At 44.0% G+C, this 23,293-nt stretch overlaps 1 protein-coding gene across 2 annotated transcripts in view; it reads left to right on the forward strand.

Annotated features, from left to right (window-relative positions):
- The first annotated feature begins 7,524 nt into the window (after positions 1-7,524).
- TERB2 (telomere repeat binding bouquet formation protein 2) overlaps positions 7,525-23,293 on the forward strand; it is a 92,022-nt gene continuing 76,253 nt past the window's right edge. Inside the window, exons 1-3 of one of the 2 annotated variants that reach the window (XM_075855161.1) lie at positions 7,525-7,609; positions 15,804-15,888; positions 16,423-16,562. In XM_075855161.1, coding sequence (XP_075711276.1) covers positions 7,546-7,609; positions 15,804-15,888; positions 16,423-16,562 — 289 coding nt within the window. In that variant the 5' untranslated portion in view covers positions 7,525-7,545. The remainder of the gene's footprint in view (positions 7,610-15,803; positions 15,889-16,422; positions 16,563-23,293) is intronic. The other variant, XM_075855162.1, reaches the window with a different exon arrangement.

The following is a 23,293-nucleotide window of genomic DNA, read 5'->3' on the forward strand; positions in this document are numbered from 1 at the left end:
CCCTGTCTACAGGGCCGCACACACACCCCTGTCTAAAGGGCCACAAACACACACACACTCCTGTCGACAGGGCCGCACACACACACACACACACACACACACACCACTGTTGACAGGGCAGCACACACACACAGGGCCGCATGCACACTGTCGCTCACACACCCCTGTCGACAGGGCCGCACACTCACCCACCCCCTGTCGACAGGGCCGCACACACACTCTCCCCTGTCGACAGAGCAGCACACACCCACTGACCCTGTAGATAGTGCCCCATTAAGTAATAGTGCTACATAAACAAATAAAGAAAATATTATACTTGCCTCGCCCCATTCCCCCGACGAACAGAGCTGCAGAGTCTCACAGCCTCCTCAGGCCTACAGCCTATGAGACGCCGCGAAAGGACCGTTGCGTAGGCCGTGTAATGAAGTGACTTTACCGCACCAGCCTATGCAGGGATCCTGTCCCAGGGACTTGTAGGCTGCAGGGCTAATGTGAACAACCTACAAAAAAACTCTAACCAAACCAATGGCATAAAAAAGGATCCCTAAATTACAAGTAGGCAGCCTAAACGCGAACCACAAGGGAACATAGCACCCAAAAGGGAATAATATACAAAAGTTTATGCAAAAATAGAAAATCTTTATTTGATATGATATGCAATAACATAGTACAGAGTAAAAGGATGCACCATACAAGGAGATAAAGACAGTAAGGTCAGATGTCAAAAAAACAAAAGTGGCCTGTAGCCTAGTGAATGGTCGAGCAGAGAGCTGATGGCTCCCTGCTCCTCCATAGTGTTCAATTGTGTTCATTGTGTTCAATTGTATCTGCGTCGTATCTGCGTCCTAAGCACGATGCTAGTGACACAACTGGTTCTACTGATCTGGTTCTGATTTTAACAATCGTTTCGAAAGAACTGGCCTGGGCAGGAGGTGTGGTTGAGGCCCCTATTTGGGGGGAAGTGCCACATGTACCCTCCCTATAATCCAGGTTTTATAGTCCTAAACAAAGGTTGATGTAAAAAAGGACCAGAACTTTGCTTCCCACCGCTCAGATACTACTAGTAGTGTTGCATCTGTTAGAAAAGTGGCAAAAAGTAAAACCATACAATGAAAAGGAGCCTGCTGACAGTCCTTACAAGACAACAACGCCAGAGCCAGAAGACAATGTGTTGAGTGCAAAGTTGCAGATACAGCACATTGTATTCTAAATAGAATTATTAGGGTATCAGTACCAAGAACTTTGTTCATTAACATTCCTTTTCTCTGCTACGTGTATTCTATAGGAAATCCTCATCTGCACCAAGAATTCGAATATGTTTTGATATCAGCTTGCCTTCCATTGTTTGTTTGTCTTGTATATTGTATGATTTAACCCCTTAACGACCGCCCGCTGACTTTTGACAGCGGGAGGTCAAGGTCCACAGTCTACATCGACATATTTTGGCGTCACTGTAGAAGAGGCTTCTGAGCGCTCAGAAGAATATGCAACCTCTAAGCAGGAGCTATAACTAACAGCTCTTGAACTTAGAGGAGAATCCTGAATAAACTCTGACCCCAGCTGTTTAACTCTTTTGGGACTCCCCTCTTTGATCGTGTCACTGGAAAACTGGTGACGTGATCAGAGACTAGGGGAAACCCTCTGCAGTCAGCTCTTGAAAGGACCCCAGGGCTGTCTGTTCAGTGTATCTGCTGTGAAAGAACACTATGTCATAGTGACACTGTCACGGGGCGGGGTGTGGACCCACTGGGCCGTACCGCATTGTGGGATGGCAGCTGGCCAAACAGGTATGGTACAGAGTCTATAGTCCAGAAAAGGGTACCTGAGGCAGTGTAGACAGTAGCAAGGCAGGCTCGGCTGGGACCAGGCAGCAGGTAGACTTTGGACGTGGAGTAGTAGAACAGGCATGGAGATGCAGCACAACACGACAACAGCTCAGCACGGCAGTAGACCAGGATGGTACAGATAGCACAGGAAACAGGATACAGGAACGGGAAACACTGGGAAGCTGGAAGACACTTAGGAGACCATTTGCAAGACAGACTAAGGGAAACAACAACAACAACGCTTAGGCGAGGATAAGAAGGGCGGTGACCCTCTTATAGTCCTGGAGTTCATGAGTTGATGATGATGATTTTCAGGTGCGCGCTGGCCCTTTAAGAGTGAGCACCCTCCGGGAGACAGGCTCAATACCCGGAAGTGAGTGCCAGCGCCTCACAGGGGAACGACGCAGCACAGCAGCAGGACGTCCATGGCTGCGGTCATCAAGGGGTAAGTTAGAACGACAGACCGCGGCCATAGACGTTACAGTATCCCCCCTCTTACGCCCCCTTTTCTTGGGACTAGAACAGGAGAGAAACTTCCTTATGAGGACAGGGGCATCAATGTTCTCCTCTGGCTCCCAAGACCTCTCTTCTGGGCCGAATCCCCTCCAATCCACCAAATAAAACGTCCTTCCTCCCACCTTCTTGGTGGCTAGAATCTCCCTTACCTCGAAAGTCCCTGACGAACCGCCAGGAGCCACTGCGGAACTAGGAGTTCTAGAGTAGCGGTTCAGGACCACGGGCTTCAGCAAGGAGACATGGAAGGAGTTATGGATCTTAAGTGTAGGAGGCAGCCGCAGCTTGTACGACACTGGGTTAATTTGTAGCAGGATCTCGAAGGGTCCGAGGAACCTGGGAGTAAATTTGCAGGACGGCACCCTCAGCCGGATATTCTTTGAGGACAACCAGACTCTCGTGCCTGGAAGAAACTGAGGAGGATCCCGTCTTCTAGTATCTTCTTTTCTATTCATTCGATCCACCGCCAGCAGAATAGAAGATCGGGTCGGTTGCCATATTTGCAGAAAGTCCCTGAAGGTAGAGTCGGCTGCAGGCACCTGAGACATAGTAGAGACAGGAAGAGGTATTCGAGGATGTTGGCCATAGACTATGAAGAACGGGCTGGAGGTGGTGGACTCACTAGTATGGTTATTATAGGAGAATTCTGACCACGGGAGCAGCTGCACCCAGTCATCATGTCATCTGGAAACAAAGTGCCGCAGATAGTTCTCCATAATTTGGTTAATCCTCTCGACTTGCCCAATGGACTGGGGATGATAGGCCGAAGAGAAGTCCAACTTTACACCAAGGAGACCGCAGAGTGCTCTCCAAAACTTCGAAGTGAACTGGATCCCTCGATCCGAAACAATATGCAGGGGCAAGCCGTGCAGAAGGAAGATGTGTTGTATAAAGAGGTCAGCCAGTCGAGCAGCAGAAGGCAGGCCAGTCAGGGGAACAAAATGAGCCATTTTAGAGAATCGATCCACCACCACCCAGATCATACAGCAACTCGCAGAGAGAGGGAGATCCGTGACAAAGTCCATTGCAACATGCTGCCAGGAGGCAACGGGCACATGCAGTGGTTGGAGAAGACCAGTTGGTCTGGAGTGGGCAACTTTATTAGCTGCGCATACCGTGCATGAGGAGACGAAGTCCCTCACGTCTTTGGGCAGCGTGGGCCACCAGAACTGACGGGCGATTAGGTCTTGGGTCTTACGAGTCCCCGCGTGACCTGCTTGGAGCTGTGACCCCAGCGAAGGATTCATCCTGCCAGACGTACAAAAGTTCATCCTGGAGGAATGTCTCTAACCTGCAGAGGGTTCACAGAGAAGTCCGTGGAGTCTCCACAGAATCCTCTGTTTCGAATGACCTAGACAAGGCATTGGCCCTCACATTCTTGTTGGCAGGTCGGTAGTGGAGTTAGAACCGGAATCGAGCAAAGAATAACGACCACCTGGCTTGACGAGGATTCAACTGTTTAGCCGTCTGTAAATAAGTCAGATTCTTGTGATCCATGAAGACCAGTATAGGGTGGACTGTGCCTTCCAGTAGGTGTCTCCACTCCAGCAGGGCCAGCTTGATGGCCAGTAACTCCCGATCCCCAATCGAGTAGTTGCGCTCTGCGGAAGAAAACAGTTTGGAATAGTAGCCACATACCACAGTTTTGCCTTTAGAACCTCTCTGGAACAACAGTGCACCTGCACCAACAGAGGAAGCGTACACCTCTCACGAAAACTGTGGGGACACATCAGGCTGACGTGAAGGCTTTTTTCAGGGTGTCAAATGCGGCTTCAGCCTCCGGAGTCCACATTTTGGCATTCATACCCTTCTTTGTAAGGGAAGAGATGGGGGCTGTCAATGATGAGAAGTTGGGGATGAACAGCCGGTAGAAGTTGACGAATCCCAGAAAGCATTGTATGGCCCTTAAGCCTTGGGGGCGTGTCCACTCCAGGACAGCCTTTACCTTCTCATGGTCCATTTTGAGGCCCTGATCGGAGAAGATGTAGCCCAGGAAGGGAAGAGATCTTTTTTCAAACATGCACTTCTCCAGCTTGGCGTAAAGATGATTCTCCCTTAAACGAAGTAACACCTGGCAGACATGACTCTGATGAGTTACTGGATCTGGGGAAAAAATCAAAATGTCATCGAGATACACCACAACACAGATATAGAGGAGATCACGAAAAATGTAATTGACAAATTCTTGAAAGACCACAGGGCCGTTACACTCGTCACCCTGACGAATCCGAATCAGGATGTAGGCCCCCCACAAGTCCAGTTTAGAAAAAAAAATTGCCCCCCGTATGCGATCGAACAGTTCCGAAATTAAAGGCAAAGGGTACCTGTTCTTCACCGTGATCCGACTGAGGCCTTGGTAGTCAATGCAGGGAAGGAGGGATACATCCTTCTTCTTGACAAAGAAGAACCCGGCTCCGGCAGGGGATGAGGATTTACGAATGAAGCCCCTCTCCAGATTCTCCTTAATATAGGTCGACATAGACTGAGTCTCTGGCAGTGAGAGAGGGTATACTCTACTGCGAGGAGGGGATGAATCAGGAACCGAGTCGATCGGACAATCATAGGCACGATGAGGCGGCAAGGTCTCTGCTTCCTTCTTGTTGAAGAAATCAGCGAACTGAGAGAAATACTGAGGCAACCATGCCAATGACTGATGAGGAGAAGGCTGCGGTGCATGGATATGACCCAGACAGCAGTCGAGACACTTGGAACCCCACTGGAGTTCCAATCCAGGACTGGGGCGTGCAAACGGAGCCAAGGCAAACCCAGCAGCACGGGGTTGACAGCCTTGGGCAGAACACACAGGTAGATGAGCTCAGTGTGAAGAGCTCCCACTTGAAGTCTCAATGGCTTGGTAACAGAAAAAACGGGATCAGGCAAAGGCAGTCCATCTACCGAGGCAACGATCAACGGCCTTTCCAGGCGGACAGTGGGCAACTGGAGAAGATACACAAGGTCTTGACGGATGAAATTAGCTTCAGAGCCAGAGTCCAGGTAGGCAGAAACTGGATGGAGCCTCTCGTCAGCGACGATGGTCACGGAAATAAACAGTTTGGAAGACAGTTCACGATTAAATGCAGTAGCACCCAGGGTTGTCTCTCCAATCAAACCTAGGCCTTGGGGTTTTTTGGTTTCTGTGGACACAGACACACGACATGGCCAGCGAGGCCGCAATACAGACAGAGACCAGAGGTGCGCCTGCACTGTTTCTCTTGTATAGACCATTTTAGGCGATCCACCTGCATCGGCACCTCGGGCGTAGCAGTAGATGAAGGCAAGAGGAGTTGTTGAAAGTTGGGCGCCAATCTAGGATGCCGTATCTCCTGTTGCATCTCATGAGACCTCTCCCTGAGCCTTATATCTACCCAAGTAGCCAGCAGAATCAGGTCGTCCAAGGCAGGTAGTAGGTCTCAGGCAGCAAGTTGGTCCTTGATCCTGGGCGACAGGCCATGCCAGAAGGATGCCACCAAGGACTCATTGTTCCAGGACAGCTCTCCCTCCAGGGTCCGGAACTGGATGGTGTATTCGCCCACGGAGGTTGAAGGTTGAAGATAGCCGTGGCTGCCGACGAAACACATCCTGGCTCCTCAAAAACAGTACGGAACAACCACACAAACCCCTGGAAGTCCCTGTCGTTCCCAGATTGGGTTCGCCCATGCCAGGGCCTTGCCAGCAAGTAGGGACATGATGAAGGCCGATCTTGGTTCCGTCCGACGGAAATGCTCGGGCGTGCAAGGAAAAATGGATTTGGCATTGGTTCAGAAATCCCCTGCACGTACTTGCGTCTCCATGGAACCGAGAAGGTAATGGCAGCGAGAACCGGGAATCCGAACTGGAACTGCCAGGAGAAGTAGCAGGAGGGTCGGTCGGAGGAGCTTGTATAGAGGAAATGGAAGCAGTTAGCGCCGCTAGCTGCTGCGCCATGGAGTCCACTGCCACAAGAAGTTGATCCTGTCTTGTTCGGAGATCCTGCATGGCTTGGGAGGGTGACATGCCCTTAAATTGGCCAGTGGCCATGGCCTGAGCGTACTGTCGCGGGGTGTGGACCCACTGAAAAGGGTACCAGAAAAGGGTACCTGAGGCAGTGTAGACAGTAGCAAGGCAGGCTCGGCTGGGACCAGGCCGCAGGTCGACGTTGGACGTGGAGTAGTAGAATAGGCGTGGAGATGCAGAACAACACAACAACAGCTCATCATGGCAGTAGACCAGGAAAAGTACAGATAGCACAGGAAACAGGATACAGGAACGGGAAACAATGGGAAGCTGGAAGACACTTAGGAGACCATTTGCAAGACAGACTAAGGGAAACAACAACAACGCCCAGGTGAGGATAAGAAGGGCGGTGACCCTCTTATAGTCCAGGAGTTCATGAGTTGATGATGATGATTTTCAGGTGCGCGTGCTGGCCCTTTAAGAGCGGGCACGAGCGTGTGCGCGCACCCTCCGGGAGACAGGCTCGATACCCGGAAGTGAGTGCCAGTGCGTCACAGGGGGACGACACAGCAGAGCAGCAGGACATCCATGGCTGCGGTCATCAAGGGGTAAGTTAGAACGACAGACCGCGGCCATAGACGTTACAGACACAGTATAATGTATCAGTATACAGGAGTATGCTAATTCATTATAAGTATAAAAAAAATAAAGTTGTAATTAAAGTAATCTCTTCATAGGATTAAAAAATTTAATAAAAAAATAAAAATAAAATAAAAAGTCATTATTTAGAATCAAATATATTTTATTACCCATACACTACATGAAAAAGAAAAACCTACACATATTAGGCCCTTACACGACCGTAATAACCTGAAGAATTAATTTAAGATGTTATTTAGTGTTTTAAATGTGAACGGGATAAAAAAAAAAAAAACAATGCTAAAAATAGATTTTTCCTATATTCATGCTACAAATAAATGCTATAATTTACCCTTTACACTTTTTATACCCCCCAAATCACGCAGAATAAAATTTCCTCCACATAAAAAAGGTCTCATATAGCCACATCAATGAGAAAAATTAAGTTATGGCTGCTTGAAGGCAGAGAGGCAAAAACGGAATAATGAAATGTGAGATGTTCCCAGATATGCATATGTTAACGTGTTTGCTGCCATCTACTGGAACTTTTGATATAGCAGTTGTTAGACTCTGTTATCTTGTCTCCATCTCAATAAAGATATCAATGTTATATCCTACTTGACTTTTAGAAGCAATGTACAGAGGCCTGAGGGGCTGGTTTTCTCAGAGCGTAGACAGCAACCTCATCAACATTTGGGGTTAGGAATAAAAATAATTTTATATTATTCTCTTTAACTGCGACAAAAGGTCATTAGTCTGCTTACTAGAAAATGGGAAAATATGACGTGCTGACAATAGACCTGAAGAAATCCTCACAGAACTGTAGAAGGCGGGGGAGGGGAAAAAGCATAGATGAATGTGACATTACTGCAGGTCCAAAAAGTGAACATTTGAGTTGTGCTGATTTTAACCACATCATGGTTGGGGCATTTTTGGTCTGAAAGAGGTTTTTATGGGATTAGAATTTATTTTTTACAGAAACATAAGTGAAATAAAATGCCGTAGCTCCATTCCCAAATAATGCCCCGTGACCAATACTGTAATCGATATAATACCTCGATACCTCTAATACAGTCATACAGTGATGAAATACGGGAACTAAAAATATAATTTTACCACTATACCATCATAAATATTACACTAAATATTCTGGGTCTGTCGTGCCCTTCCTCCTCCACCATCAAATATAAAGCACGTGGCTGGGCTCATCCCACTTAACCCTCCCATGAAATCCAAATCTCCTCGTTGGGTTGGTGTCATCTAATCTCTAACCCCAATCAAATTCAAAGATCCTAGGCCAGTCTCATCCCCAAACCACACCTGGGCTCGTCTCATCCATCTCCCCCAATCATATCTAGGCTCCTGTTCAGACGGCAATGTTGTGGCCGCATTTTGGAATTTGTTTTATGGCCACAAGACATGGAATTACAGCCCTCCAAATTTATCAAACTTAGATCACCATAGAACTCTAAAGTGATCTAAGTTCAGTTCACTCAAACCATGGTCCAAGTCTTGCAGATGTAATATGGATGTATAAAATAGGCTGCATGACAGACGCCTGAATGCAGCCGTAGTTTCTGCCATGGGACATGCTCAGTATCTTGTCAAGGGGAGGGGGTTTATGGCATAAATATTAGAAGCATGCACTTGCACACACAGATACATGTGGACACACATATCAGTGCTCTCATAATAATGCTCTCACAAAGATAATGCTGCTAACCTGCATACCTAAATAATGCCACCATAAAGTACTAATAAATTATTCCACCACGCTCTACATGAATAATGCCGCCATATACATAGAAATAATGCTGCTATACAGTATTACACATTATATGCACACATTATAGTATATGCACACATAACACACACATATACACACACATTGCACACATACTTAGGCCTCATGCACTTGACCGTAGCCATGTGCATGGCCGTGATTTTAGGGTCGGCCGGCCACGGAGTGTCAGCTGCGAGCCGCCGCAAATCGCGGGCTGTGCACATGGCCGCGACCATTATTTTCAATGAGCCCGGGGCCATGCACGGACCGTGGAAACCACGGTCGTGTGCATGGCCCCATAGGAATGAATGGGGCCGGAATTCTCCCGTGGATTATCAGGGGAATTGCGGCCGCAAAAGCATGTTCATGTGCATGGGGCCTTACTATTTCTGCAGATATCTGAATTAGTGCAGAACCACCATTACCATCAGAACAGCAGGGGAGTGGGGTACAGAACATCTACTTAAACTGTCCATAACTAACTCAAGGACTAACTCAAATCGTGTTATTGTCCTACTTTTATCATGTAAGTCGGGAAAGCTCCCGACGTACAAGATAAACGTGTTCACATGGCTTCATTATCCCGACAGCGACCAAAAGTGTGTCTTTTTGTTCTGCATCGGGTTGGTATACGAAGGTATACCTTTTTAAAAAAAATTAAGCATGGAATAGGGTAGTAGACTACGCTATTCCATCCTGAGGGATCCCACAAAAAATTTTTACCGCACGGTATACATTTTGTTAACATGAGAGTCTGCTGGTGACAGATGTCACTGTATGGCATTCTTCACAGGTATATGTTAAAAGTATACCTCGGGGGGCTCCCGACATTGTCTGAGACTTCTCCAGAGCCGGGATCCTCCAGCCGGGGACTCCAGCTTTGAAAAGCTCCTGGGTCCGACGCTCTGGCCAGGACCCACAATTCTTCCTGGTGATAAGGTCTGGCTTTCAACAAGGAATATTTGGTTTAAAGTTCCGCCTTATATATGGACAGTACCATTCACTGTGCTCTGTTAAAAAATAGATTAGTAAATAAATAATCAAATGTATTTGGTGCCCTAGTTACTCAACCAGCCCCAGCTCTATATAGCCCGGACTGATTTCCACTAGAATAGGTTTAGCTAACACAAGCCACCAGATTGCCTGGCAAGGTATTAATTAAGGATTTTTGGGGTTGACCCCATGCTGTCCGTTTAGGGTTGCCATCTTTCCCACCAAAAAATATGAGCCAGGTTAACATGCGCTAAAAAGTGAGTGTAGTTTTGGGGGCATGGTTTTACACACTGCGATTTCACATGTGCAGTTTCAATGCCTTTTTAGTAAAGGTTGCCCTACACCTTAGATATGTCGGCCATAGGCAACACTGACCGACCACCTGATGTGTATGGGGGTATCGCGACTGTCCCCCATCAGGGAAAAGAAGAATCGGGCAGTTGGATTTCAACATGCCCGATCCTTTTGTTCTTAAGGCAGATTAGTCCCTTCTCCCTATTGAGAATACATGCATGCTCATCCGAGCCCAGAGTGCATGTGTATGGGATGGGGCTTGACTTCAGTTACTTAAATACTAATTGCCGGTGAAAAACTTTTACCGGCACCTGCTACTTGATGTGGATACCGGTCGGATCTATATCCATTTAACTTATTCACTTAATGAACACAAGATACAGGGCCATAGAAGACAGTTTCACACATGATATGCTTTTATACAGTGCCTCAGCAGACAGTTTCATACATGACTGGTTTTGCTACAGGGCCCCAGCAGACAGTATCCATATACTTACCCTCCCTGCTCCTGAGTTGAATCCTCTTCAAACTGAAGGCACGGCACTGGGACGTTATCTGTACTACACATACAACGTCCTTACGCTGAACGGCGTCAGGACCCAGTTCTACGCCCAAAGTCAAAGAGGTCACGATTGAGGAGTGAGGCGGGTAAGCATATGGAGATCTTAAGAGGCTCATGTAGTTTACTAGGCGTGGTTAACAGGCATGGTACAGAGGGGAAAACATTCAAACATCCCCCTAGCCCCCATAAACCCACTACACATAATAATGTAATGCGCACAGAAAGTTATGCTGCAGTAATGCTCCTCCCTTTTCTGACAAGCAAGTGCAGTTATTGGTGGAGCAGCAGTCAGCAGGGGTTGATGCTGCATGCTCCACTGATCAGGGCCAGAAGCAGCAGTGTGGGCAAAGCAAGTAAAATACTGTGATCAATCCCCAACCTGTGCTACTCACCTCAGAAAGGCCCCTACATTGACATTTTTCAGGTGCCAGAGCTACATATTTACATCTTAGTTAGATACTCTGTTTGGAGCCTCCAACGCAGATCTTATCCAAAATGGCAGAGAAAATAGCAGAGCATGTTCGATTTTTTTCCGGTAAAATTACGAACACATGGGGAAAACTCGACAGAATCTATTAAAGTCATTGGGTTCTGTCTGAAAACGTTGGTGTCCGTCATGCAACGGATCTGGCGCTTCCATTTTTTCTGTGAAAGCTCCAGATTCTTATCCTGTTGTTACAGGAACCTCTATGTCTTAGCTCTGTCAATAGATTGCTTTTTCCAGATCTAGTCGGTCCTCAGTTACTTCCACTCATGTCAATTTCATCTGGTGTCGCACCTCAATATCTGGACTTTACGGATGTTTTCTCTAAGTAGAAATCAGGGACTCTTCCTGTGTACAGTCCATATGATTGTGCCATTCCACTTCTTCCTGGCCTTGATATTCCCGGGGAATGGTGTATCCACTTTCTCCACCAGACACTGAGTCGATATCAGCCAGCCTGTACCAAGGAGAATTTAGAGAGAGGATTTATTCGGGAGTCTTCTTCTCCTGCTAGAGCCGGATTTTGTCCTGATGTCTTTAGTTCCTTGCTTTTTCAGCACATCCTCATCCTGTAGAAAAACTTTCCATCCTGCTACCACCTTTTAACATTGTCCTACTGCTGCTAAAATAGTGCCAGACAGATGGTGCCCCCATAAATAGTGGCAAACAGTGCCCCACACTGTAATAGTGTCCCCTTAGTGCCCAAACAGTCCTCTTTCACATGGCAGTATTTTGCTTCAGTATTTAAAAGCCTCCTGTCCAAAATACGGAAGAGGTCCAAATCTTTCCATTATACTTTTTCTGTGAGGGTTCCACTCCTGAATTTGGCTTCCAAATACTGATGCAAAATACTGTAAAAAAAATTCTGCCATGTAAAAGTGGTTTAATAGTGCCTCCCTTTGTGCGGTACACAGTAAGGCTGGGTTCACACACCCTATTTACGGACGTAATTCGGGCGTTTTAACCTCTAATTACGTCCGAAAATATGGCTCCAATGCGCCGGCAAACATCTGCCCATTCATTTGAATGGGCTTTACGATGTTCTGTGCCGACGGTCATTTTTTTTACGCGCCGCTGTCAAAAGACGGCAGGTAAAAAAGACGCCCGCGTCAAAGAAGTGCCTGTCACTTCTTGAGACGTAATTGGAATCGTTTTCCATTGACACCATGAAAAAACACCTCCAATTACGTCTGTAATGGATGCAGCGAAAAGCGCCTGCACTTGCCATTACGTCTGAAATTCCGGAGCTGTTTTCTCCTGAAAACAGCTCCGTAATTTCAGCCGTAACGGAGGCTGCCGTGTGAACATACCCTAATAGTGTTCCCACACAGTAATAGCGCTCCTTTGTGTCCCATACACTTTAAAAATGCCCTCTTTGTGTGGCACACAGATAGTGCCCCTTCACAGTAATTATGCTCCCTTTGTGCCCCCTCACACTAATAATACCTTTTTAGTGCTACTATCTTAGAATGATGGTAAGACTGTGAAGATTAAAAATCTTGTTGTGCAGAGTCTTTTAGGTCTGCCATTAGAGCTTTCATAGTAGACATTGTAACAGGAGCTTCTGGGATGTCTGAGGTTTTTTAGAGAGATTACTTTTGGGGGAACATTAACTTAAGGCCGGGTTCACACGATCATGTTCAGTCCGTAAAATACCGACCGTATGTCGGTCGCATTTCCTGGACCGAACACACTGCAGGGAGCCGGGCTCCTAGCATCATAGTTATGTACGACACTAGGAGTCCCTGCCTCTCCGTGGAACTACTGTCCCGTACTGAAAACATGATTACAGTACGGGACAGTTTACCCACAGCGAGGCAGGGACTCCTAGCGTCATAGATAACTATGATGCTAAAAGCCCGGCTCCCTAAAGTGTGATCGGTCTGGGAAATATTTTATGGACCGAACATGCCCGTGTAAACCCGGCTTAATACCTACAGTAACTTTTCTCTCCAGCTGGTAAAGGTCCCGTTATCACTGTGAGAAGTGCTTTTAACCCCTTCCCAACATTTGTGCGGCGTAAGTCAGAAGGAATGGTATGGAGCGGGTGTCGGCTGTATATTACAGCATGCAATCTTTTGTTATGTAAAATAATGTGAACAATAAAAAAAGACACCTTTTTGGTATCATCTCATTTTGATCACACATTATATGGTACATAAAATGGTGGTATTGAAAAAAAAAAAGAAAACTTGTGCCGCAAGAAACAAGCCCTCATATGGCTATGTCCAAGTTAAAATGAAAAAAAATATGTATCTTGGAAGGGGAGATGGAAAAAACAAAAATGAAAAATGTCTTTGGCGGGAAGGGGTTAATATTTGTGCAGATGCACTTGTGCTGAGCTCCACATGTTGGAGGGAGCTTGTCCCGCCATGCTTGCCAGTACCATCTTCGGAGGGAGCTATGGTGAAAAAGGATGTTAGTTTTGTAGGAATCTTATCGTTCTTACATCTCGTCATCACTGCCATTGCTTTGGGTGAAGGTAAGCTGCTGTGGTTCGGTTATGATGGCAATTGCGCTCTATTTACTCACCCTTGAGCCACTGTGGGACCACTGTGTAATGGAGCATTACCTCTGTGCTGCCGCTTCGGACCTCATCCAAGTTTCCAGGATATCTGAATGGAAGTCCATAAGAATTTACAGTCTGCTGCTAAGGCCAAAAGAACTGCTGACGAGCGCCTATGCCCAGGTCCCATAATACTTCCCGGTGATTAAAGTTTGGCTTTCAACAAGGAATATTCGGCTTAAAGTTCCATCTTAGAAATTTGCTCCACATTTCATTGGACCTTTCTAGGTACTCTGGATTTACTTTTACTTACTACAAATTAAAAGAATACATGGGTAAGTCTATTTGATCAACTGAGAGGAGCACAGTCCTGAAGTTATACTTGGATCCTGAAAGAGGAAGTTCATGCTCCACACCTTATCAAGAGATTTCCTGCTCCTCCAGTCTGTGGCTCTTCTCCATGCTGCTGTCTGTGTCTGGTTGCTATTGCAACTGATGCTTCTTGAAGATGTCAGCCCAGAATGCCTATTTATTTGACACCCGTGTCAACGCTTTTAGCAAATTTGGAGACCAGTGGCTGAAACGATCAGGCAGGAGAGTGCTTTAGCAAGAGTAATCAAGTAACAGTCCAGCTACAGGCTTATTGATTACTGTAGTGTGAGTCCGAGAGGAGGTCTGGAAACAATCCAAGTATGGGACACAGATAAGCGGCAAACGGTTGTAGCGTGTGGCAGAGAAGTGGTCATGAAACTATCCAGGTTCAATACGCAAATGAGCAGCAACAGTTTGCAGAGCGGCAACAAGGAACTAGACTACAAGCATGAAACTCAATAGTCTGGCGATCAGGCAGTGAAGGGCCAGACTTTTATATGCCCCAGAGGAAGCCGGAAGGGCGAAACCCAGGGTCGGGCTGCAGAACTTGGCGTGCCGCATGAGATTGTTATATGCCTTTTATTCTGTTTGTCTTGTATGGATTAAAAACGCGGCTTTTATACTTTCCAAAGGTGGTGCACTAACTGTTTTTTCTCCCTTGTTGGAGATATAGACCAGCGACTGTAAGAACTTATATAGCACGCTGCTATATTGCTTCGTGCAACTTTAAGAACCAGCATTACAGAGAAACACACCGGTGGAAGTTGGAATTTTCTCTGCATGCAGGCTGTGGGAAAGGAGAACTCTTTGTGAACACTTCAGACTTTTTGCTTGCAACCGTCTGAGCGGTAAAATCTATTATTTTAGGAATCAATAGAACCTGTACATTTCAAATAGCTCAATGAGACGATCTACTGCCGGGACACAGGTGTCTCTGGGTTTAAATCCTAACAAGGAAACGCTGTCCTGAACTTCTCATCTGAAAATGAAAGTACATACATATTTGGCTCATTGTTCCTGACCCTGTTGACCTACTCCTAGTTCTTACCCTTGGCCCATTCTCTGACTATGTTTTCTGTCTCATCCTCTAATTTGTCGCCTCCTGATCACTTCCCTGGTGATGACTATTGGCATTGGCACTGTTCCTAATTACACTACAGTTCCTCCAGTGCACTTGCCCTCAATCGTTGACTATTCTTGGGACTGTAATCTGGGAGTCCATCTACGAAACTACATACCTCCTTGCAGGGGATAAGGGTGAAGACCGGGAAAATTCCTAAGACTTCGCACACTAATTTGCAGCATAGAGGATCCACATCTCTGGTAAGAAGGTAACAGTTAGCATTTGTTACCAGCAGCACTATAATGTATCCCAAACTAATAAAAAAAACAACAACACTTTTATATGTCAGTACCTTATCTGTCTTAAAAAGTTGCACTTAGCAACAGACTTCATATTTTGGGGTAGGGAGATGTAATTTTTAACTTAAGATACCTCACTTAGCCTGAAATATGGTACATTGAAAAATGCATTGCTGAATAGTCCTAAAAAGGGTTGTGGGCCTTTCTGAATGATGAACATGTTAATTGTGCAACTCAACCCTTTTTATTATAGGGGTAGCTTCTCACCTATTTACTGGATAGGTGATAAATGCTAGATCAGTTGGGTTCCAACAGCTGGGACCCCCACGAATACTAGAAGGGGTACCCAAGCCCCCTGCATTTCCCAAACTTTACATCTACGGTAAAGAAGAGATTGAAAGGAGAAGCAGACATGCATGCACGCTGCTACTCCATTCAAACTCTATTCAACATTTACCACCTTTCCAGTAGAGTCATGAAAAATGTTTGTGTCTTGCATACCCCCTTTAATTCCTATACACCTGTTCACTTTCCAGAGTCTGAAGGAGGGGTCATTACAACCTCAAGCCATCAAGCCGATTATCTCTTCAGTAGTGATGCATCTCACCGTGATACACAGAGGTAGGTCATATGTAAAATAAAATATGAATCAAGGGATTAATAGTGCTGTATGGATTTTTGTAAAGTGATATTTACAACATAGTTTTAGAAGATGTTCCCAGAATTGCCTCTATTAGAAATTACATCATAATACAGTGATTGTGGTTTATACATGGTTTTTTGTCTTTTTCAACCTCCATCAAGTTTTCTTAGTTTTGCTTATCTCTAGCTGATATTAATGTGCATACAGCCTTAGGCTATTTTCACACAGCAGTATTTTGGTCAGTATTTTTCATCATTATTTGTAAGACAAAACTAGGAGTGGGTCCAAAACATTAGAGTATAAATATTTCCATTATAGTTTTTAATTATTTTTTTCACTCCTTGTTTTGACTTAGACATACTGGTACAAAATACTGGCCAAAATACTGCCATGTGAAAAATCTTAGTGGAATCAGTGATAATAATAAAGCTATACGTGCTGGTGTAATGATAAAATAAGTGGATATTTTGCTGTAAGGTTTACAGGTTTTTTTTCCTATTTTTTTTTTACAGTATATATAATAGTCTGGAGTACATTAAAAACAAAGTTACTGTTTTTCATGCAAGCTTCCTGAGATCACATAACAGATTGAGAGACAAAACTTTGGTGACTCTTGGGCACTTTATTCTCCCCCCGCCATCTCTTCATGAAGGTTGGTGACCATCTTTCATAACCATTACATATGTGGTATATCTTGTTATCTCAAACCCAATGAGTTGATGATACTTTGCATTGAACATGGGTGAATATTTTTTTTTACTTTTATTAGAATGCTGCAGTTTCTTGTGGAGATAACATTTGTGGACCCAAGGTTCGGGCCCTAGCTGCTGCCACCATTAAAGAAGCCTGCCCATCAGATACCACATACCATTCCATCAATCCTAAGGGTATGTTCACACGCAGTGTTTTCAGATGTAATTCGGGCGTTTTACGACTCGAATTACGCCTGAAAAAACGCCCCTAATACACCTACAAACATCTGCCCATTGCTTTCAATGGGAATTACGATGTTCTGTTCCCACTAGCCTTTATTTTACGCGTCGCTGTCAAAATACGGCTCGTCAAGAGAAGTGCAGGACACTTCTTAGGAAGTTTTTGGAGGCGTTTTTCATTGACTCCATTGAAAAACAGCTTAAAAAATGGCCGAAAAAGACACAGCGAAAAACGCGAGTTGTTAAAAAAAACGTCTGAAAATCAGGAGCTGTTTTCAGGCGAAAACAGCTCCGTATTTTCAGACGTATTTTGCTACTGTGTGTGAACATACCCTAAGAATGAAGGGTAAAGGCTAAAGTCACCCTGTGGCCACTTCAAAGTTTTTCCTTGCACATCGACTATTCCGGCTACTGGCTGTGCACTGAGCAACCCCATTAACCTTAAAGCAGGGATGCGGCCCCTTCATTTTCAGGATTAGTGGGGGTTCCCGGCAGTCAGACTCCCACCGATCAGAAAGTGATGGCAATTCCTAGCAATATGCTATCACTTTGTGTGATGGGAATATCACTTTTAAGACTGATTTTTACACTTCACTGCTTCTCTATTTACTTACTTACTCAACGTTTTATGTAGGTTATATCTAGATTTTTACTAACTGTAAAATGCCATCCAAAGGTGAATATATGTGTTACAATTTCTAAACTCTTTGCAATTCTAAATTAACAAGAAATCATATATTTAATAAAAAATAAAGACAAGAAATACTGTAAATAATCATAATTTTTCTCTCCAAAAGCGGACTTTAAACCATAAATTTAGATTCTTGATAGGCAAAGACAATCGTAACTGCAGTAATGAGGTGCCTAGTGCCTTTAAAAAAGCACATGACGAGGACGACTACTACTAATAGATAATAATGTTTCTTTTTATAGCACTTTACAATTGGGTAAGTAATAAATAGGTAAAACAACAGGTATTCAAAACAAATCACCAGGCAATGGGACCGAAGGAAAGAGGCCCGCTAAGAGACCAGGGCCTATGCAGTGCTAGGGAAACATAGAAGCAGTGGTATCGAGCAGGAAGGGGCATTAGCCTCAGCGAGCAGGTGAGCGGCTGGCGTCCCGTTATACAAACTTCTCCTTCTTTATTCTGTAGTAGAAAGTGTTTGCCTAATAAATCTTGATGGGGGGCTGCTTGTTCCCACGGGCGCCAGGGTAGGGCCTTTCTTGATCTTGATTGTCAAACCCCAGGGCAAATCAACTGCCAAGCGATGACATCACAGTGTGAAAAGTCCTGGATTGGCTGTAGTAAAACTCATTTTGCATTATTTGCAGAACTGGATCCGTACTCTTCAGTGTAATATACATCCTGTCTATTGTTCGTCTATTATTATGCTCCTGTAAATATGTATTTGTGTTTAGCTTTTAACAAAACTTTAAGAATTTATTCAATTTACCCTAAGTTAGAAGATTGAGTTACATGAGCTTTTTTTGTGTAATATGTGGTTTCTATTCTGTATTCTCAGCATGACAAACCAACTATGGACTTTTCCTATATAAGCAACAGGGAATAAATAAATACATTTGTTTTAACATAGTGAAGTTATTCTGGATGGAATGAAAAGGAGTCTTTTGGTTTATTAGTATAATAATTACCAGCGCCTTCTTGCCAAAAAAACAATATAATATTAGATCAAGCACAGAAATGCCCATATAAGGTAGACTTCTCTGCTTGGCTTGTGTTACTCTATATGGCATCATTACTACTAAAGATAAGTGATTATCTAAAACACAGTCAGACAGTCATATTTATATGATAGGCATGCTGATCTGTTTGCAAGCACAAAAATATAAAACACTAGATGAATCATGAGAATTACAGCTTGAGTGAGTGGTTTTATAACGTTCCACAGCTTAAATCTACATAAAACGTTGAATATCTTTACATATAGTATGTCTTATGTATCCTGCATCCTAATTAAACAATGTTTTATTCACTGTTGAGACAGAAAATGACAATAAAAATTCTGCTGGATTCCTGTAACCAGAGAGCAGTGCATTGTAGGAGCTCATTTGACTCTGTTCATATCACATTTGTGATGTATGTTCTGTGTATACATTGGTAACAATTTTCAACATATACGTTGACCTGCCCATTGACTATTATTAGCTAAATGTTGAAAGAGAGCTCTTTTGACATACGTTTGACTAGAATAAGTCATTATACTGTAATAAAATGCATCGTCAACTATGCTTTTCAATACAAATGGATGACACAAAAAACAGAGACTTACACAGTTAGGGTATGTGCACACACACTGATTACGTCCGTAATTGACGGACGTATTTCGGCCGCAAGTCCCGGACCGAACACCGTGCAAGGAGCCGGGCTCCTAGCATCATAGTTATGTACCATGCTAGGAGTCCCTGCCTCTCTGCAGGACAACTGTCCCGTACTGTAATCATGTTTTCAGTACGGGACAGTAGTTCCACGGAGTAGCAGGGACTCCTAGCATCGTACATAACTATGATACTAGGAGCCCGGCTCCCTGCACTGAGTTCGGTCCGGGACTTGCGGCCGAAATACGTCCGTCAATTACGGACGTAAATAGTGTGTGTGCACATACCCTTAGAGCTAAGCTATTAAAAGAGGACCAACTGTCAGTTCTGAATAAGACACAAAAATAGACCGTAGATATAATTATAAGATTTATTTCAAATACATATCATTAGCAAAACGGAGAATTTCCATTGGCATTGCAGGAACACAGTTTTCACTTTCATTTAAGCAGTAAAGTTGAAATTTCATGAGGTGTCAAGGTCTGTGGCAGATTTGTAGTCCAGTGGCTAAAACGAGCAGGCAGGAGGGTGCAAATAGCAAAAGTAGGTCTAGATTTTGATGCCGAATTTTAAGCCGAAGCCAAAAGTGGTTTCAAAAGAAATTGGAAATATAAAGGAAGGACATATACTTCTCCTTCCTCTTATATCCAATTCTGGCTTCGGCTCAAAAATCTGCATCAAATCACAATGTGTGAACATAACCTGATTGTCTAGCAAACAGGTACTGCAAGGTCCAGGCTTATATACAGTTAGGTCCAGAATTATTTGGACAGTGACATGAGTTTTGGCATTTTAGCTGTTTACCAAAACATAATTGAATTTACAGTTATATAATTAATATGGGCTGAAAGTGCAGACTCTCAGCTTTAATTTGAGGGTGTTCACATCCTAATTTGAGGAAGGGTTTAGGAATTACAGCTCTTTAGTATGTAGCTGCCTCTTTTTCAAGAGACCAAAGGTAATTGGACAAATATCTTAAAAGCTATTTAATGGGCTGCATGGGCTATTCCCTCATTAATCCATCATCAATTAAGCAGGTAAAATGTCTGGAGTTGATTCCAGGCGTGGCATTTGCATTTGGAAGCTGTTGCTGTGAACCCACAACATGAGGTCAAAGGAGCTCTCAATGCAAGTGAAACAGGCCATCGTTAGGCTGAAAAAAAATGAAGAAATCCATCAGAGAGATAGCACAAATGTTAGGAGTGGCCACATCAACAGTTTGATACATTCTTTAAAAAAAAGAACGCACTGGTGATCTCGTGAACTCCAAAACGCCTGGATGTTCACGGAAGACAACAGTGGTGGATGATCGCAGAATCATTTCCAAGGTGAAGAAAAACCCCTTCACAATATCTACGCAAGTGAAGAACACTCTCCTGGAAGGTGGTGTATCTGTATCTAAGTCTACCATAAAGAGAAGACCTCATGAGAGCAAATACAGAGGGTTCACCACAAGGTGCAAACCATTAATCAGCCTCAAAAATAGAAAGGCCAGATTAAATTTTGCCAAACAACATCTAAAGAAGCAAGTGAATGCAAGTGAAACAGGCCATCGTTAGGCTGAAAAAAATGAAGAAATCCATCAGAAAGATAGCACAAATGTTAGGAGTGGCCACATCAACAGTTTGGTACATTCTTTGAAAAAAAAGAACGCACTGGTTATCTCGTGAACTCCAAAACGCCTGGATGTTCACGGAAGACAACAGTGGTGGATGATTGCAGAATCCTTTCCATGGTGAAGAAAAACCCCTTCACAACATCTACGCAAGTGAAGAACACTCTCCTGGAAGGTGGTGTATCTATATCTAAGTCTACCATAAAGAGAAGACTTCATGTGAGCAAATACAGAGGTTCGCCACAAGGTGCAAACCATTAATCAGCCTCAAAAATAGAAAGGCCAGATTAAATTTTGCCAAACAACATCTAGAGAAGCCAGCCCAGTTTTGGAACAGCATTCTTTGGACAGATGAAACTAAGATTAACCTCTACAAGAATGACTGGAGGAAGAAAGTATGGCGAAGGCTTGGAACGGCTCATGCTCCAAAGCACACTACATCCTCTGTAAAACATGGTGGATGCAGTGTGATGGCATGGGCATGCATGACTGCCAAAGGCACTGGGTCACTAGTGTTTATTGATGATGTGACTGAAAACAGAAGCAGCCGGATGAATTCTGAAATGTTCAGGGATATACTTTCTGCTCCGATTCAACCAAATGCAGCAAGGTAGAAAATGAAAAATGTTTTACCAAAAGTTTTGCTCACCTCATAACCACTATGCTTGATTGCGTTTTTCCAATGCGTTTTTGAAAAGCTTGACCGATGCCAAATATGTATGAAAAATCCCAAAGCTGTAGGTGCTCGTAGATCCTCCTAAGCTGATCCTGTGTCGACTGCAGGTTATTGGAACAAAAATGGTGTGTAGAAAAGGCAGATCCAGCACTCAAATATTTAAAATTTCCAATTTTTATTTAGGTCATTTTAAAAACAGGGATAAAACAAAAATCCCGGGACCACGCTTACGCATTTCAGACCACTAGGGTCCTTAATCAAGCTATGATTAAGGACCCTAGTGGTCTGAAACGCGTAAGCGTGGTCCCGGGATTTTTGTTTTATCCCTGTTTTTTAAAATGACAAATAAAAATTGGAAATTTTAAATATTTGAGTGCTGGATCTGCCTTTTCTACACACCATTTTTGTTCAAATGCAGCAAGGTTGATTGGACGTCACTTCACAGTACAGATGGACAATGACCCAAACATACTGCAAAAGCAACCCAGGAGTTTTTTAAGGCAAAGAAGTGGAATATTCTGCAATGGCCAAGTCAATCACCAGATCTCAACCCGCTCCAGCATGCATTTCACTTGCTTAAGACAATAAAAGCCAGAAAGACCCACAAACAAGCAACAACTGAAGACATCTGCAGTAAAGGCCTGGCAAAGCCTCACAAAGGAGGAAACCCACTGTTTGGTGATGTCCATGGGTTCCAGACTTCAGGCAGTCATTGCCTGCAAAGTACTCTACAAAGTATTTAAAACATTTATGGTAATGTTAATTTGTCCAATTACTTTTGAGCCCCTGAAATGAGGAGGCTGCGTAGAAAAGGTTTTAATTCCTAAACGTTTCACATGATATTTGTGCTCAACCCCTTGAATTAAACCTGAAAGTCTACACTTCAATTGCATCTCAGTTGTTTCATTTCAATTCCAATGTGGTGGCATGCAGAGCCAAAATCATGAAGATTGTGTCACTGTCCAAATAATTCTTGACCTAACTGTAGTACTCACAATAGTGAGACCAATCAAGGCAGTCAAGGTAATGCAGAGAGGCAAGAATCAAAAGATCTTAGACACTAGATTCAGTAGTGAAGCTGTCCAATGTCTCAGATGACTCAAAGGGAAGAGCCACTGACTGGCACACGAGTTTTTGTGTTCGAGTCCTGACATAAGGTTTTGATTGCACTGTGGGATTTTCTCTGTGAGCGGGAGGAGCTATTTTTATAAAGCCTCTTAATGGCAAAGTGGAGCATTTTGCTCAGATCTGGCCAGGATTTGGGATGAGTGCATCAATTTACTGTGTTATCGATTCACTGGTCTATAGAAGACAATAGGAGAATCAATTCCCCTATTTTCCTCAACAGGAAATCTTAAGGTAATCCTGGTGAATTGATTCGCCAATGCATCCAAATGGATAACAAATCAGCAAAATGCAAATCGAGCAAAAATTTGGTTCACTTCCAGCCAGGAGCATGTACTTTTACTTTATACAGTATATTATTTTATCAGCCATGTAATAAGGATTCTTTGTGTACTGTATAATGCAGCATAGCTAGAGGAGGAGCGTACAGCTGCTTGTAAAGGGTTTATCTGCTAGAGGAGGAGAAGAAAGATGCTTGTGAGGGGTTAATATGAGTCTCTTACTAGATACACACAGAACCAGCAGGAGCCACACACTGAGGAGAAAGTGGGAGAGAAGCTGTGACAGGATTTACCTTTGTTGCTAATGTTTCTTGTAAGAGATCCTTCATATTACCTAGCAGGCTCATTGTAATGACGGGGTAGGGAGACAGACAGGTGAGCCCTAACCTACCCGCCACTCAGTCCCTGCCTACT

This window comes from Rhinoderma darwinii, chromosome 3, assembly GCF_050947455.1.
Source record: "Rhinoderma darwinii isolate aRhiDar2 chromosome 3, aRhiDar2.hap1, whole genome shotgun sequence".
Lineage (NCBI taxonomy): Eukaryota > Metazoa > Chordata > Amphibia > Anura > Rhinodermatidae > Rhinoderma > Rhinoderma darwinii.